At 39.9% G+C, this 16302-nt stretch overlaps 1 protein-coding gene across 1 annotated transcript in view; it reads left to right on the top strand.

Moving 5' to 3' along the window:
* DBX2 (developing brain homeobox 2) overlaps positions 1-16302 on the top strand; it is a 21599-nt gene extending 5297 nt beyond the window's left edge. The window contains exons 2-4 of the mRNA XM_030016302.1: positions 8165-8260; positions 12944-13131; positions 15567-16302. Coding sequence (XP_029872162.1) covers positions 8165-8260; positions 12944-13131; positions 15567-15887 — 605 coding nt within the window. The 3' untranslated portion in view covers positions 15888-16302. The remainder of the gene's footprint in view (positions 1-8164; positions 8261-12943; positions 13132-15566) is intronic.

Below are 16302 nucleotides of genomic sequence, written 5' to 3'. Positions count from 1 at the left end.
TAATACAGAAAAAACAGTAGCATTGCAGGGAAGTAAAACCAAGACTTCCTCTGCAGGCTAAGTCTTTGGACCAGGGTCAGTTTTTTCCCCCTCGGGTGATGACAGCAATTCTATCCTGCAACAGTTATTTTAATCAATATACCTTATTGCCCATTTTTAGTAAAATCTCTTGTGTTTCTTTATGACAACCAGGAGATACTTGAATTACTGAAATTAAGTGATTTTTTTTTTCCCCCTTCATTTTGGACCCTCTCTTAGTGAATAAATGCTTATTAATTATTGATTTCAAACCAACTGGCAGCCAGAGTGTGTCCTCAAGTGACATGTAACACTAACTTTCAGTAAAATAAAAGGCAGGAAAGAGCCGAGCGTTTTCTCTCAGCTCCCACTAGGCTTGCACTAGCCTCTGGAAAGTGCTACCCTCACTCAGGCAACAAGTTGACTAACAAGCCTCAGGATTTTCCTGTTTTGTTGGTGTTCTCTGGGGATAGAAAGTTTCTTCAGGGTGGGGAGATCTATTTGGCATCTTTTCTTATGCCCTGATTACCAGGAGCACCGAGACACCTTCACCTATTTTAAAAGTTTGTCTTTGGAGGCAGAGAAGTTTCTGTGAGTATCAGAAATCACACACTGTGTGCAGCATCTTTTCCTGCTTCCAGTTAACTTTGTGAGTCATTTAATAGAATCGGTTTGGGGTGCCTAGCATACCTTAAAAGTGGCTGCAAAATGGCTTTTTAAAGGACAAATCTTTGTCCTCATTGTAAGGTTGCCAGAGCTAGACTAGTGCCAGCTACTCTCTGACTGAGCCACCAGTCTGGCAGTCTGGGCTCAGGAGGGAACATGAGCATTGGCTGGGCAGCGCTCTTGCCTCTGGAGACTCTTGCTGTGCCGTCTCTGAGAAAGGAAGAGGATCCCAAGTTTGGTCCTTAGGAAGATTTAAGCACTGCCAGAAATCTCAGAGCCACACTAGGAAGACAAGTGGTAGGGTTTGCAGAAAAGCAATTCACCAAGGGGAAACCCTGGAATCAATCATGCCTACAGTTAGTGAATTAACTTCTGTAAAATGTATTTTGTATTGCAGAATGAACTGGTCTTCTGAAATCTTGTAGTATATTCTTCATGTTTTTAGAAAACACATGAATGTGATAAGGAATAATGTCATCAGGCAAGTTCTCGAGTGTAGATTTCAGGTTTCATTGTACTGTGATTTTTTTGTATTAACAAATTCCCCTGAATTTTGGAAGGCAAGTTCTCTGCCTCCATTGCCCACCAAAGGTGTTACGTGTTCTTGTATAATGCAGCTCTGCAAAATAACTCTTACTCTGATTTTTCTAAATGGTACTTTTGTGGTCTATCGTGACCCATAGCGGAATTGGGAAGGTAATTTTTTCAAAATGAAAACAAGTGCACGTATATAAAGTAGTAGGAGGCTGTTTCAAATGTTGGATGTGTAGACCTTGATCCTTATAAAGTTAAGCACCTAAATATTTTCACTAACCTGGGCTGTGTTTCTTTGAGGTGAGTCATGATGTTGGAGAAGTGGCCTTTGCTTTGTGCTGAAAAGCTTATGAAAATTTCCCTTGAGAGGCTGCCTTTTTCTGAAGTTATAACACATAATTCTCTTGAGGTATTTTGTATGTATGTTGAGGATTTTACCTCCTCCTCTTGGACAAGTTGATGTTGTTTGTTAAAGTCCCCACCCCTGGAATCTCGTGAATATCTCGAATTGCAACTTGAAAAAGTATTTCCTTGTACAAATGTAAAAAGGCTAAAAACATCATGTGTTTAAGAAAAAGTAGGAAAAACAATTCACCGTTTGTTATTTTTTAATTCGAATGTTTAGCCGATCTTTAGACTTCTGTCTGGTTGGAGCTGGCAATACTGCAACAAGTAAAGACTGGTCCAGGTAGGAAATTTTAGCTAATCAGTGCATACCGCTGGAATAATTGTGCATTTTGGCCTATCGTACAATTTCAAATTCAGGCTGCAACAATGAAGAACCAGTGAATTCCCTCTTGCAGCATATGACCCTAATTTTGCCTTGCTTGAGGAAATTATTTCTAAACAAATTGTAATATGTTGAAAATCAAGGAAAATAATTTTAGTTCTTTCATGGCTGACTCTTATAATTTTTTTACAAAGTCTTTATGGCTGAACAGATGATTGTATTCTTTTGACGTTACCTATGAAGGATAAGAAGAATGTCACAGTAATTCAGCTGTTTAATAAAAAGTAGGTGTCTTGTCTAATCTAGTTGTCTAAATACCCTGTCTAATCCATAGTCAATACAGAGAGACGCCTCCAGAAGATGACACAACTTATCTTCTTAGATGTCTATTTTAAGGTGATGAATCATTATATAGAGCTAATTATCTCTTCTCATTGACTGTACAGGAGGCCCAGACAAGGAGCTTAAACAACACACTGAACTTTTAGACAGAGAAGTGACAGTAATGCCCCTTTTGCCAAGAACTGGTAAGCAGAAAGTGCTGGGGCACGCTCGCGCATGGGCATCTTGAAGAAGGACAAAGCTGGAGGCAAAGCTGGTAAATCCACAGCTTTCCAGATCCCCATCTTTCTTCTCAATAGCAAGGCTGTGTACAAGGCATGGAGAAGGTGGAAGCCACCTTTACTGCTGACACCAGGAGACCCATGGAGCCTTTGGCAAATGGTGTGGGGTTTGGTTGTTGCTTTGGATTGTCACAGAGGTGAAATGTGAGCATGCATTGTCACCAGCCTGTGCCACCCATGTTTCTTTAGGTGGAGAAAGACATGTACAGCAACTCATACCCTAATAATAAGCCATGTGAGTGTTACTTCTGAAAATTGACAGTGATTCACGTGATCTCAGCTAATCCGCAGCGTGACTCTGTCAGCTACTACATTGCTATAGATGGAAGAAAACGATGATCATGCTGTTGGCACATTTCAAGCCCTTTTTGTTGCGACTACTCTGCTAATTTTTGAAAGCCCCACCGAGACCCAACATAAAAATGCAAGCCCACTTCTCACATCTGCCTTTTGTGTAGGATTTAAAAATATATATTTAGAACTTCAAAACGCATTCTATGAACGTTTGCCAATATTTTAAAACTGATCTGCGTATGCTGCTCTGGTCTGCCTTTTGGCTTGACTTCCTTTGAGCATTCGTGCAGTTGTGTTTTACAGGAATGAATGGGAAGCAAATAGACAGTGACTTTGGGAGTGCAGGAAAGCCAGCTCTGATGGATGCTGTACCACAGGCTCTTGCAGTAAGTTTTGCCAGGTCCATGTGGTTGTGGCTGCCTTTGGTGGAATATTGCAGTGGCTGTTGCTTCCTTTTCATGGCCAGGTGCTCCCCTTCAGCTGGCTGAAATGCTTTGGGGGTGCACAACTGCTGCTCGAACATTGCACTCTAAACACAGTAACTGCTGGGGACAGAGCCATGGTTCATTGTGAGGCCCAGGGCTTGTGGTTCAGGAGCAGACATGGTGCCATGTGGCTCAGCTAGACCACTAACCTGGCAGAGCTGCTGCTGGACTATTTGCAGGGAGCTTTTCATGACATGAAACTTTCCTGCAGCTTTGCAAAAGCATGCTTTAGTCATTGCCAAGAATGAGTGTAGGTAGGAAACTGCAGTTTACTTGTGCCCACTTCATGGGCACAAACCATCCAAGGTTCTCAGATGAAATGTGATCATTTTACTGATAATATTTTTAATTTGCCTGCCAGGGCTGGAGCCTGGGTATCGCTGTGGAAAGCAGTTCATGTGGGCATAGCAATACTTGGAGAATTAAAGGGCTCATGCAGCTTGAGGTCTGTCTGTTCCTGTGCTTACTGTTTCTTGTTAGCTGGCTCTAGGCAGATTTCTGAATCATTCTTTGGAAGTGTTTCAGCTCTCTTCACAGGTTTATACCACATTTTTATCAGTTAGCTTTAAAAAAACCCAACAAACGAACAGCATGTACAGTGAAGGAGCCGTGTATGGGTCATACCAGAAGTTTACCATCAGTTTACTTTTCCTCAATAGCCATTTTTTCTTCACCTGTTCCCTCTTTCTTGCTGGCTAATGGTCTACACTATTTCCTGAGTTACTTCACAAGACTGGGATTAGGAAAAGCAAACAGCGTCTTTAATAATAAGCCATTTTAAAATTACATATCCATTTGAACTGAATTGTACTGAGGAACCTTACTCTCAAAATGGTGGATAATGGAAGGAAAACTTCCAACTCCCACTGTCAGCATGACTTTTTAGTATGGGAGAGCTTTTGAACTTAGAATATCTTCAGAGCTGTCGGTATACTTTAAAATATCAGTATCTGAACTAATCTCTGAGTTTTAGCACTAGATGGGCTTGAGGTCCATTTGCATGTTTAGTATCATTTTATTGTCTGTTTGTAAAATGCTTTTTATTCACAAAGCTGAATGTAAATGAGCATTATTACTAAAATTTTGCATGCAGCAACAGTGTCAAAAGAATTTATCTTTTGTGAAAAAATAAATAATGTATTTAATTTTAGATATTTCATCCTTTTATATTTATGACCTGATAAATTTTCTTTTAAAGTATATAGTACAATTTTTGGAGTGCCAAGATGCACTTATACCATACTCTGATATTTCATTTTCATGGATCTGTGAAGCTAAACCTGTACAATCTTGACTCTTGTGAAACACTTAATTCCACACAATCTCTGGTTTTATGAAATAGGAATGCAAAGCAGAAAAAGAATTAAGTATCTTGAATACGAATTATTAGGATTTGGCCCCTGGTTAATGTGTACTCCACATGGCTGGAAGCAGCAGCTACCTTTTGGTTACTGTGTACTTCATTCTGGCCAATAAATACAGAATTAATATTCTGACATTTTCAGCAATTTTCAGCCTTATGTGAACAGCAAACAATGTTTGCTTCAGGTCGCTTGACCAACAAATATTGGTAGAGTGGCCATGATACATGTGAACAGAAAATAAAAGCATTGGCAATGCTTTCTGTATATTGTCTTCAGCACTGATAGCTATTCTGTCATTCTTACAGGTACAATCACAGAATAATTCTGAAATACATATACGTTAAATATATCATTTTTGTCTGAGCAATTTTCATTCTGTTAATGCAGTTTCACGCAGACAGTGGAAACCATTTAATGCGATGAATATTCTCTGCTGTTTCTATCAAAGATAAAAAATATACTTGGATGTGTTAGCTTGAAGCATTAACATTTTTCTCTACATAGAGCTCCCAAGGTAGAGTTGAGCATCCCTGTATTATTATGCGAGATTTTTTTTACTGGTGTAACTCTGTGTAACTGCTACACATTGGTTTGAGTGCACCAGCTTCACTGGACGTGACCTGGGGATGTGGTTTGATATACTTAACCTACAATTCACTTGTGCATTTAGTGTAGTTGGAGCACATTAAAGAAGTTTATAAACTAGACAGATGCGTTACAATAGGCTTAGGAAGACATAATGCCATTGTTTGTTCCACAGGACCTAGAATAAATCAGTCTTGAGAAATGGTCTCGGGAACCACTTGGTTCAGAGTTATATGAGGATATCACCCGCATCTTATTTCTTAAGCAAATGTTCTGCCTTAAAGGGATATGTGCTATGCAGGCAGAAGAGACAGCAGTTGGTTGAGGGAATTAAGTAAAATGCCCAGTAAAGCCAGAAGCATGATTTTCATTGACTTGAGCAGAATTAGTGCCAAGATCTCTACTGTCTGCATCATGGTGCTGTGCTAGTGCGTTAAAGCATTGCCAGCAACATCCATGGAAATACATGGCTTGTTTGGAGTTTCCTTAAGCAAAATGTCTCAAGTTTTGACCCTGATCCAGCTCCTGACCTTTATGCTTGCAGCTTGCTTGTTGAGAGATTTAGTGAACGGAGAAAACCTATCCTTTCCTATTCCTCTATCTTTATTTGCAGGACTGTGCTATCTCTCTGAAGCAATAGCTTATGCAATTCCGATTTATCCAGGTATCTCCTGGCTGTATCACGTATGATCACCACATTATCAAAAAAGAGGAAGGAACTGGGGAGAGTTAAGAAACCATAAGAGGGAACATCGAGGACAGGCCACCATGTCTGACAAAAATCATATGGCGTGAATAATGTGCTGGAGTAGTGATTAGAGGGAATAGGGCATTACGGCAGCCAAGGAGTATCTGAGGTGTATGAAAAGGAAGCAAAGGAATTGAGTGTGGCACCTTCTGTATACTAAGTTGTATTTTTAGCGGTGGAAAGTTTTACCTGACTGTAAGGGAAACTTGATAACGGCATGAGGAATGTGGGTCCCAAGGAAGGAAGGAAAAGCTCTTCACCTGGGAGTTTGGGAACTGCAGCAGATAAAACATTTGCAGCAGATGAAAGATACTGTCAAGAACAAGTTCTCATGTTCAGGAGGATGGCTGAGATTATCTGGCAGGTCTTTACCTTCTCCATCTCCTGTGTTTCTTCAGTTAGTCAAATCCTTTCCAACTTGTACACCCCACCAGTTGCATTGAAGCCCCTTGGATACGTGTGATAGCTAATGTTTGGCTGCACATTCTTGACTGTTTTAAGCTCCTTAGGACACAGGTCCACATTTGATGGTCTTGTGTGGAAGAGAAGCTTTAGACTACTAATGCCTGATGTAAATCATTCCTTTTTGTAAATGTTTTGTAAGCATGCACCTCAAATATAGGCAATTAGTTCCTCTTGGAGTATATTTATATTTCATTAGAAACAGCAAAGTGTCAATGAAGAGCTCTAGCAGTAAAATGCTTATCAACTTGTAATTACAGTTGAAGAAATTTTCACCTAAGCTTTTATAAATTCAGATAAAAAATAGAGGTAAATATTTAAAAAATGCTTAGAGTTAGGCTTCTGCAGCAATAGTTCATTGCTTTGGGAGATCAGCAGATTTAATGGTCAGAAAACTTATTATGACGCCCTAATATGTACTCGGGAACCTAATTTTGAGTGATATTTATTTTTAGTTCCAGTTGAAAAACCTTTAAAAATCAGCAACATGGCTTATATACATTTATCTATTTATCATTCTTCCTGATTGTTGACTTCTTAATTTTTTTTATCTAAGCATGCAGTTACTTCTTTTTAATTGATTAGGTTATTTCTAGAGATTTAGACAAACTACAGTGCAGGGTCTAGAGCTGTGTATTTTCTTCCTAAACCAAAACAGGAAAGTGACATAAATGTTTTGATGCTGATCACATTCTGCTAGCCTACAGTTCTAGCAAGCATGATGTATCTATTTTCAAAAGAAAAAGATATTCCAAGTTTCATAGGTGATGAGTATATGCAGAAATTAAAAGGTAATTAAGATTAACAGAAAAGCCCATGAGCTTTATAGAAAAATTTAAGGGCTTATTAGACAGTGAAGACCTTTCCAAGATTTGGAAGCCCTTTTTAGACATAACAGACTTTTGATTCATTGGTTCAAAAAATACTATAGAAATTTTACCAAATATTACCTAATTCTGTGGGTTGATTTTGCAATTTTTTATTGTATTAAGCAGAGCCTTCTTCAGCAAGTGGTTTATTTAAATTTAGAGCACTTTCCCAGCAAGACTGAGTTTACCATCAGGACAGCAGAATCAGGCCCTGTAGTTTGTGCCTATAGAGCTCAGCTGAATTGTCTCATTGCATTTTATAGAATTTATTCATAAAGGTTTCTTATTTATTGGAGACCTTATTGGTTTGAGTACTAATAACAGCATTGGAGTACAAGTAGAAGAGACAGGATTAACTTTTAGATTCTGTTTTTCTAGGATATCATGCTTACTAGAGTTATTTAAAATAACTTGTTCAGATGCATTATACTCATTATTTCAACAATGTATTCTTAAAACAACACATTCAATCTCAATATTTAGGAAAAGAACACCATAATTATAGCAATTACAGAAGTAAATTTCAAATCTGGAGAGTTTCATTCTTATGACAAATGTATTGAGAGTTTTGGATATTATAGTTAAGCTACCCGTGTAAAATAACCTTCTAAATTAAAGAGCAATTACTTAGTTTATCATTGTTTGCCTTAAAAATATCACCATCTTGAAAAAAAGGAAAAAGAACTTGTGGGGCAGGACTTTACACACTGACTTTTTGGAGGACTGTTGTTATGAATATCACCTAAGCTCAATGGATAATCAATTAGATCTATGCTTTCTTTGCAGCTCTTTCCAAACACTTTTTTCTCCGAGCCCCGCCATTCTACTCAGCATGCTGTGGTGGGTCCTGTCAGCACCCTGCATCCCCCACTGCTTTTCCAAGTAAGTTTTTATGCTTCATCAGTAATGCTTGAGTTATTCTGTAAACCAAAGCAGCAGGATTTAATGTGTTCTGGAAAACTAATTGGTGATGCAATGGCAGCAGCTAATTCCTTAGTAAAATCACAGCAATCCTATTCAGAGGGTTTCCAAAGATTTATCAAACTTAAGTACACTGAGCAATTGTGAGAGCTTTCTAATGGCATTGAGACACCCAGACAGAGCTAACCTAGGAAGGCTGCTTGTTTTCAGTGTGCTAGAAAAGATTCTTTAAAATCAGTAACTCTTTTAAAAATCTGTGTCAATAAACATTTGCAAATAAGAAAAGAGCTGAAAGATCTTAAAATGGATGCTGCATTTTAATGTCTGTTAGGGATAAATTAGATTCAGGAAGCCCTAGCATTATTTAAATAAAACAGTCATTCTTTCTGTAGCAGTCAAATGCATGCACATGTTTAATTTGTTTATCTTTTTTAATTATGATGTAAAAAAATTGAAGAAGTACGTTGAAGAGAATTTTGGCCAGTATACACTATACGTTCAGGATTAAGACCTGGAATGCACTTCCATTTAATCCAAATCTAAATTTAACCATGATTGGGAAGTTTGTGTGCCATGGCGTAAGAATGGATATTCATGATTTTACATGTCTATGGCTCAGGAATACAAACAGAAGCAGCACGTCCTCGTCCTGCAATGCAGAGAAAAAGCACAACTCGCGTGTCAAATCCAAATAAAAATTGGAGCTTATGCGTGCTCTAGCATATACTTTTTTATCACAGTTGCATTCAAACCCTTCCTGACTATGTGCATGCGTTTTATGAATGTTTCAGAAGGGCAGTTGCTAAGTTGAATGATTCTTGACAAGTGAGGCAGCAAATGCTGGCAGTTTAATGAGCTGCAAGTTTCTGAGCACCTCTTTAGGGGGCTGACACTTTCCCACAGAGCGTTTTACATGGCCCCAGCTCTCCCACAATGGCTGACAGCACCATGACCAATCACCACTTTCACTTTACTCATCCACACGCGACCTCACCACAATTTTTCACTGTGCAGATGAACTTTAGGAACCATTTCACATTGAAAAGGCCTGGGCAAGGGTCAGTTGCCCTTTTGTATGGCCATAAAGCAATACTCTATGTGCCAGTCTTTTCTCCTGTCTCACATTCCAAGAGATTTTCTGGACACCATTTAAAGCACTTGACTGAAAAATAAAGCAGTGAATGAAACTGACTTTTATAGACTCATTCTAGCTCATCTTCCCATATAACCCTGTCTACCTGAAAAGGGATTTAGTGGATGAGCTGAGTGTATACAGGGACTTGCTGAATACATAGGCCCATTATCAACTGTGGGGATTGTTTATTAACCAGGACTGATACACTACTATTTTGGAAGTGACCTATTAATTGTCCATTTAACTAGAATGTATTGAATTCAAATGAAAAAATGGAAACCATGACTAAAGCTTTTACTTGCTCCTTCAAGGTGGTCTCTGCCATGAAGGCAAATGAAGATTGTTCCACAGATTAAGAGGACATTTATCACTATATATTAGGATACAAAGGAAAGACTTAAAAAAAACCCTCAGCAAAACAAAAATCAAACCAGCAACATAGGAAATAGTTAGTAACAGATTCACATTTATGTCAGCAGAACACTGAACCTTTTGATGCACATTCAGAGCGACAGGCTGCAAACTGCCTTATTTCATTTTGATGCAATTGTTGAAATGTATGAATGACTGCCTATCCCGCCGTGCTGAAAAATCCTTTAATCCACAAACCGAAATTTAGGTTTTGTGTGTGCAGTCAGAATGCATTTTGGAATATGGGGTATTCTTAAAAAAATTCTCTAGGCTGGTGAATTGGGGGTGAGTATTCATTATCCCGAACACACGTTTCAAATTTTTTGACCCAGCGGCTGTTCACTAAAGCTTGTGAGCATTCTGCTCATCATTAAATTTTGTTTAGTTAATCTTTTAAAATCAGTCACATACTGTGCCTTAAGAGTGTGTAGATTCTCCACTATTAAGTTAGTGTAACACAGGTGTTGAGCTGTACCCTGCATACTGCCTGTATGGGAATTAATTGGCACCTCGGGGCTCCGGCGGGAGGTTGTTTCTTTGGCAATTGACTGTTAACAACCAGCCAGGCAAGACAAATTTTAAGGGGTCACATAATCTGGCGTCCTCTGTCCTTGCCTGACAACTCCATTGTGGAACGGAGGCCAGGAGGCAAGGACCAGCCCTGTTACGCCTCTTCCTCGCTGGTATCTCTCATCCCGCGGTGGGGATGAGAGAAGGTACCAGCTCTTCTACTGTCAGACTGTACCTTCCAGTAAACTTGAGAATGGCTGATGATTCATCAGAAACTACTCAGAGGCTACCTGGAAAAAGGTACCTAAATTCACCAAATTCGAGCAAGACGGAGAGAAAACATGCTTGAGGAAGAAGGGCCAGTGTTTGCCTCCAGCTTCGTGGACAGGATGAGAGCTTGAGGTGGGGGTTGTGAGGGGGCCATGCACTCCTCAGAAATAGGAACCTGGCTTGCCCTTTGTAGCAACCTCCATTGCGGCATTTTGACTTTTGTTCTGCAGATAGTTTATTTTGGTTTGGCTTGAGTCTGACTGTGTCTCACTGGGTAATAAATATCAGGAAAGTAACCGGTAGGTTATGGTTTTTCTATCTGATCTCAGATACAATTTTGAAAATTGAAATACATCTGTATAAATTTAGACTTATTTATATTGTAACATTTTAAATCATAACAATTACTTTTTGCTGCAGTCTGTTATGAGGGGCAAATATAAAGATGGTCTTAAAGTGTAGAAAAATTCAAGAAAGGCATGTCTAGCAGAATGCAATGGTCCTTAAATCAGTAATGTTTCACAGTGGCAGTGTATTTTAGGGAAGGATCGTTGTACACTTGCTCAGCTTCTGATATTCTTCCTCTAGCGGTCACAGCTGGAGGCAGGATACAGGGGTAACTATGTAATATCAAACCAGTCACACAAGCACCACAAAAGTATTTAGTCAACTTTGCAAGACATACACGTATACACTTTAGTTTCTCATCATTATACATACACGGTTCTACAATATCCTTGGTATGTCTGTGTTTGTTTCTCTGTGAGTGTTTAAAGATACACATGCCCATGTGTATATATGTATAGTATACAGAAGTTGAAATGTGGTTTAGCCCCAAGGAACAGTTTGTTGAAGCTGCATCTGGGTTTAATTAGTATTTTCAAGACCACTGTATCTATTGAACAAATGTATTTAATCCCCCTCCACTGTTACAGCTGACTAGAATAGATAAGACTTTTTCATGAAAAAAATGTGCAGTCTTTTAGAGAATCTGCTTTACATGGGGAGTTTTCCATTGGCTTTGATATGAAAATGATCAGATCCTTGATAGAAATGGAACAGCAGCACACCTTTGCAGCTGCTGTAACTATAAACTGGGACGGCAATCTTGGCCCGTGTACATGGGAAGGTGGACAACAGGAGGACAGCTTGCACCCCTTTGGAGCCTGAATTGCACGCGTTACGAACTAAAGCCACCTTCGTGGCTGCCCTCCTACAGAAAGTTCGTAGGCATCAGTGGGTATGTAGCCATGGCACGGTTTTCTGAGTCAAAGTGCAGTTCTTTCCTGGCCTGCTTGCAGCTGCCCCGTGCAATTGTCACATCCAATGCTTGGTGACAGGCCCTATTCAGCTGGCCTCTGGTACTGCTCCCTGGGTGAGCATTTGGGGAAGCTGGGAGTGCTGGAGGCATACCAAGCCTCACCAGGGACTGCTCCCTGAACGCCCCATCCTTCTGGGGGGGAGAGGGAGCTTGGGAAAGCACTATGGCTTTAGGCTTCAGTGGGTGTGAGAAAGGTGAGAGATTTACCTGGATGTGGGTTTTCTGTGCTCTTTGTGAGGCCAATGAAGGGACAATGTGAACATTTCTACTTCTCCACTGTGGCACTGTCCCCCAGCTTTGAGGCTGTTTTCCAGGGTGGGGTTCCCTCTAGGCATGGATCAAGGGGATGTGATGGGATTCATTGAAAACTGCCCTCCCAGGACTTGCTATGAGATGTCAAAGGATTAGAAACCAGGCTGAAAGGAGTAAGTCCAAGTACTCCCCAAATCCTCTACTAAAGAAATTGCTGTGGTTTCCAGAATAAGTGAGTGAATGGGCAGGGATTTTCTGAGAAATAGTTCACTCTGAAAGCCTTTCGTTAGTAAACAAAACTAAAGAAAGCCTATTTAGTTTCTTTGAATCAGTATTACAGACCACTTTTATCTGGTTCTACATTTCACACAAGGAGAAAATAAACTCCTAGGAAAACTTACTGCAGTTTACTCAGTGATGATGATGGGCAAAGGAAAAAGTGGAGAAATTTCTTCCTGACAATATTTGAATTTTTCAGTACCACGGGCCCTGTGTTAATGTTCCTCTATGAACTCATCTGATTTACTTTTTACCATGTCAAGGGGAGACTCTTGACCACTGACAACACCTCTGGATCCAAGTGAGGATTTAGTCCTTAATGAACATGACTGCAGCATTACGACACACTTATAACACCAACAAATCAAAAGTGGGACAGTAGTCTGCTAGCATTATAATGAACGGCACTTAATATTTCTCTGATATGTGTTAGATATTATGTGAAATTCTCATCCATTTCTACTAGGAGAGGAAAGTGTGTTGCCTCTTCTGACCCAGGAATCTAACTCCAAAGCCCGGAGAGGTATATTAAGAAGAGCTGTCTTTTCCGAAGACCAGAGGAAAGCTTTGGAGAAAATGTTTCAGAAGCAGAAGTACATTAGTAAAACAGACAGGAAGAAACTGGCCATTAACCTGGGTCTAAAGGAGTCTCAGGTAAGGAATGACAGAACATCTGTGACTTTCTGTCTTTTTGAGGAAAAATCTTTAAAATGGCTTTGAAGGAGGAAAATTGAACAGCACAGAGGCAGCCCTGAGCTCCTTCACTGAGCAAAGACCTCAGTAAATCAATGGCATTTTTAACCAGGGAATGCTTGAACAGCTTCCTGGTTTAATTCCTGAAGGTGTACATTCAAAAGTTGATTGCTCCATTTTCACACAAAGTGGGAGAAACATGACCTCTGCATTTCACTTCCAACTGCCATTTTTCTGTCTGACAGAGCCCCCTCAGGAGCTTTGGGGTGGGGAACTATGCTCCGTCCCACTGCCTGATAGGCAGTGATCCAGGCAGAAAACAGCAGAGCATAGAGCCCTCTTGTGTTCCTCTGAACACCCTTTGCACTGGCGGGTGAACAGCTAGTGACAATGCAATCAACAGCACTTACTCTGAAACCATTCTGCCCCAAGAGACAGGCAGTCATCCCTGCAGAAAGAGAGTTAGCTGCACAAGGAAAGAGATCCTCGGAGCTGAGAGAAACTGTAGAAGGAAAACTTTTGCAGGTTGACCTTCTAAAATGCTCCCACTTACCAATTTGCATTTCATGGGATTTTTCACGAGTCTGAATTGGCCTACTGCAGGACTTTAGAGTTTAGCTGAGGGTCTAATACCTCCAGTGAGCTGTTCTAGCTGAATGAGTATGTTAGTGGTGATGCTGAGCGGCAGTAGCCCAGTCTGGAATCTCAGGGGCCTGACCTAGCTGCAGATAAAAACAAAGGAAAACTGCCTGGCTTGCAGAGCACAAAACCTGAAAGAAACTGGAAAAAATGTTTGTGAGGGCATGTAACAGCAGAAATTGAACATGGTAGCTGCTGGCAAGTGGGATTCTGAAGGTGCTGGAGTAGATGCAGATCTCTAGAGTACAGCTGAAAAAGAGTGACAGTACAATCTTATTTCTTTGCATGCAGCAGGAGTGAAAGTGCTTAAGATATGTATGGCAGAAGCTGTCTAGGGGGCAGAAAAGCCTGGGAATGGCAACGGGAGTTCTCACCATCTTTATCTTGGAGATTTTCAGAACTTGACAAGGCCCTCAACAATTTGACCTAACTTTGCAGTTGGTTCCACGTTGCACAGGAGGTTAGATCTTGTGGTCTGGAGTGGTTCCTTGTGACCTGAATGACTCTGACTCTATCGCAAGTACTGCAACTATAAATAAAACCCAGAAGCAGAGTGTGGTGCTTCTCAGTGTGATGAACAGAGCTGTAATCTCTGCAGGATAAACTGTTTCAGTGAAAATGCGCAATTGCACTCACCAGTGTACTGCCTAAAAATTTCCCAATATGTAGTCAAATTCCTAATATTGCAATTATTTACTTGCATTTTTCTTCTGTGTTCTTGATATTCAGGAGAGCCTCAGGGAATAAAAAATAATGGAATGACACATAGATAATGACTACCACTACAGGAAAATAATTTCATGATAATGATAGATCTGGTGATATCTATATTTTTTGGTTTGGGTTTTTTTTTTACCTCGTGAAAGGAAGAGCAGTTGCTGTGAAGGTTACGTCTTCAATTTTCTGACCAGTTGTGCTGGAGGAACTGTACCTGCCATCTAAGGCAATGATTCTCAAACCTTCAAAAGCATAGCCCCTTTGTCTTCATATCAAGTATCTGAATACTAGAAATAAATGCAAATATTTAAGGGAAAATAGAACACAATCTGAATAATTTGATTGATTCCCCCCACCATTTCTTCTCTTTATGTAAACCCAGTTCCTAGATGTATATTTCCCCAAGATTTTGCCAGTGTTTCATAAATGCCTTTGAATGCTCGTGATCAAGCTTTGCAACTCAGAGTTTTTGAAAAATTGATTTTATCTCAAAAGCACATAGATTCTAGACAGCTCCTGGAAAACTGTAGTCAGGCAGACAAAATGTCTTTACATCCTCACTACTGTGTCGTATGTCATAACACACATTTTGAAGCTATATGTATAACCTAGTTATGTTTGTGAATAGGACAGTCATAGTTCTTAGAGCCTCTTTTAAATAGAGGGCTTCGCATCGCCAGTAATATCACTTAGTTTTGTTAATGACGATGCTAATTTACTCTGAGAATCCTTTTCTGTCTAGAAGGATGTTGCTATAGGAAATCGCTCTATCCCTAGCCACTGGGCTGTCCTTTTTCCAGTCTAAGCCAAATAATCACCTGCTAGAGGTAGTGAAAGTCAAGGAGAGTATTTGGCCAAGCTGTAGTAAATAGTGATGGGAAAATCCTCAGATAATGTCCATCAGTCAGCTTCACTGGATCTGCTGTAACAATGAATAAGAAAGGAACACGAAACTAAGGGGATGGAAAGAAAAAAACCTTGTTAAGGCAAAGTTGTTTAAAGAAAAGAATGATAATAAACTCTCATTAACTTGCAAACAGGTGAAAATTTGGTTTCAGAATCGAAGGATGAAATGGCGAAACTCCAAAGAAAAAGAAGTGCTTTCAAACAGGTGCCTCCAAGAAGAAGGTCTTCAGGAGAACTACCTCTCACGATCCACCATGAATTTTACCTCCCCGTGCCCATCTGTGTGGGAAGTGTCTCAGGAGCAGGCGAGTCCAAGGTGGAGGGAGACTTCTCCAGGAAATTCTGAAAGACTTACTAGTACACAACCACCTCCAAGAGCAAATTCATCCCAGAGCCCACTGTATTTGTATCCTGACCAAGACACTGCAAATAAGGCAGTTACATCATCAGCCTAAGGAAATAGGGGCAGTTTGTAAATTGAGTGGAGAGCAGAGGCTTCAAATGAGCAGTGTTCTAAGACTAACAATATTTGGACATGTAAAGCTAACTAGTTTATGCCTCATAAATTTGCTAAAGTCTAACACCATTAAAATGACAAACAACTAATGATTTAAGAAGTATTCTTCAATACTCAGTCTTTTCTTGTGTCTTTTCCAGTCTTGTACTGACCTTAAAAGTGAAATAGGAACTGATGGTAAGTAAAATGAAGTGAAGAGCATGAAGCTGAAGTTGTGCTCTGGTTTATACATCTGCGCTGTATATGATAATTCATTAAAAACACGCTGATAGAGAATCACTTTTATTTCTCATTGTAGTCAGACCAATTAATTTCTTTTGTGCACAAGATAAGAATAACCCTGTTTCCCTCAA

This window comes from Aquila chrysaetos, chromosome 5 (genome assembly GCF_900496995.4).
Source record: "Aquila chrysaetos chrysaetos chromosome 5, bAquChr1.4, whole genome shotgun sequence".
In the NCBI taxonomy this organism is placed as follows: domain Eukaryota; kingdom Metazoa; phylum Chordata; class Aves; order Accipitriformes; family Accipitridae; genus Aquila; species Aquila chrysaetos.
The sequence above is the reverse complement of the archived record's forward strand: the minus strand, read 5'-3'. Positions and strand labels throughout refer to the sequence as shown.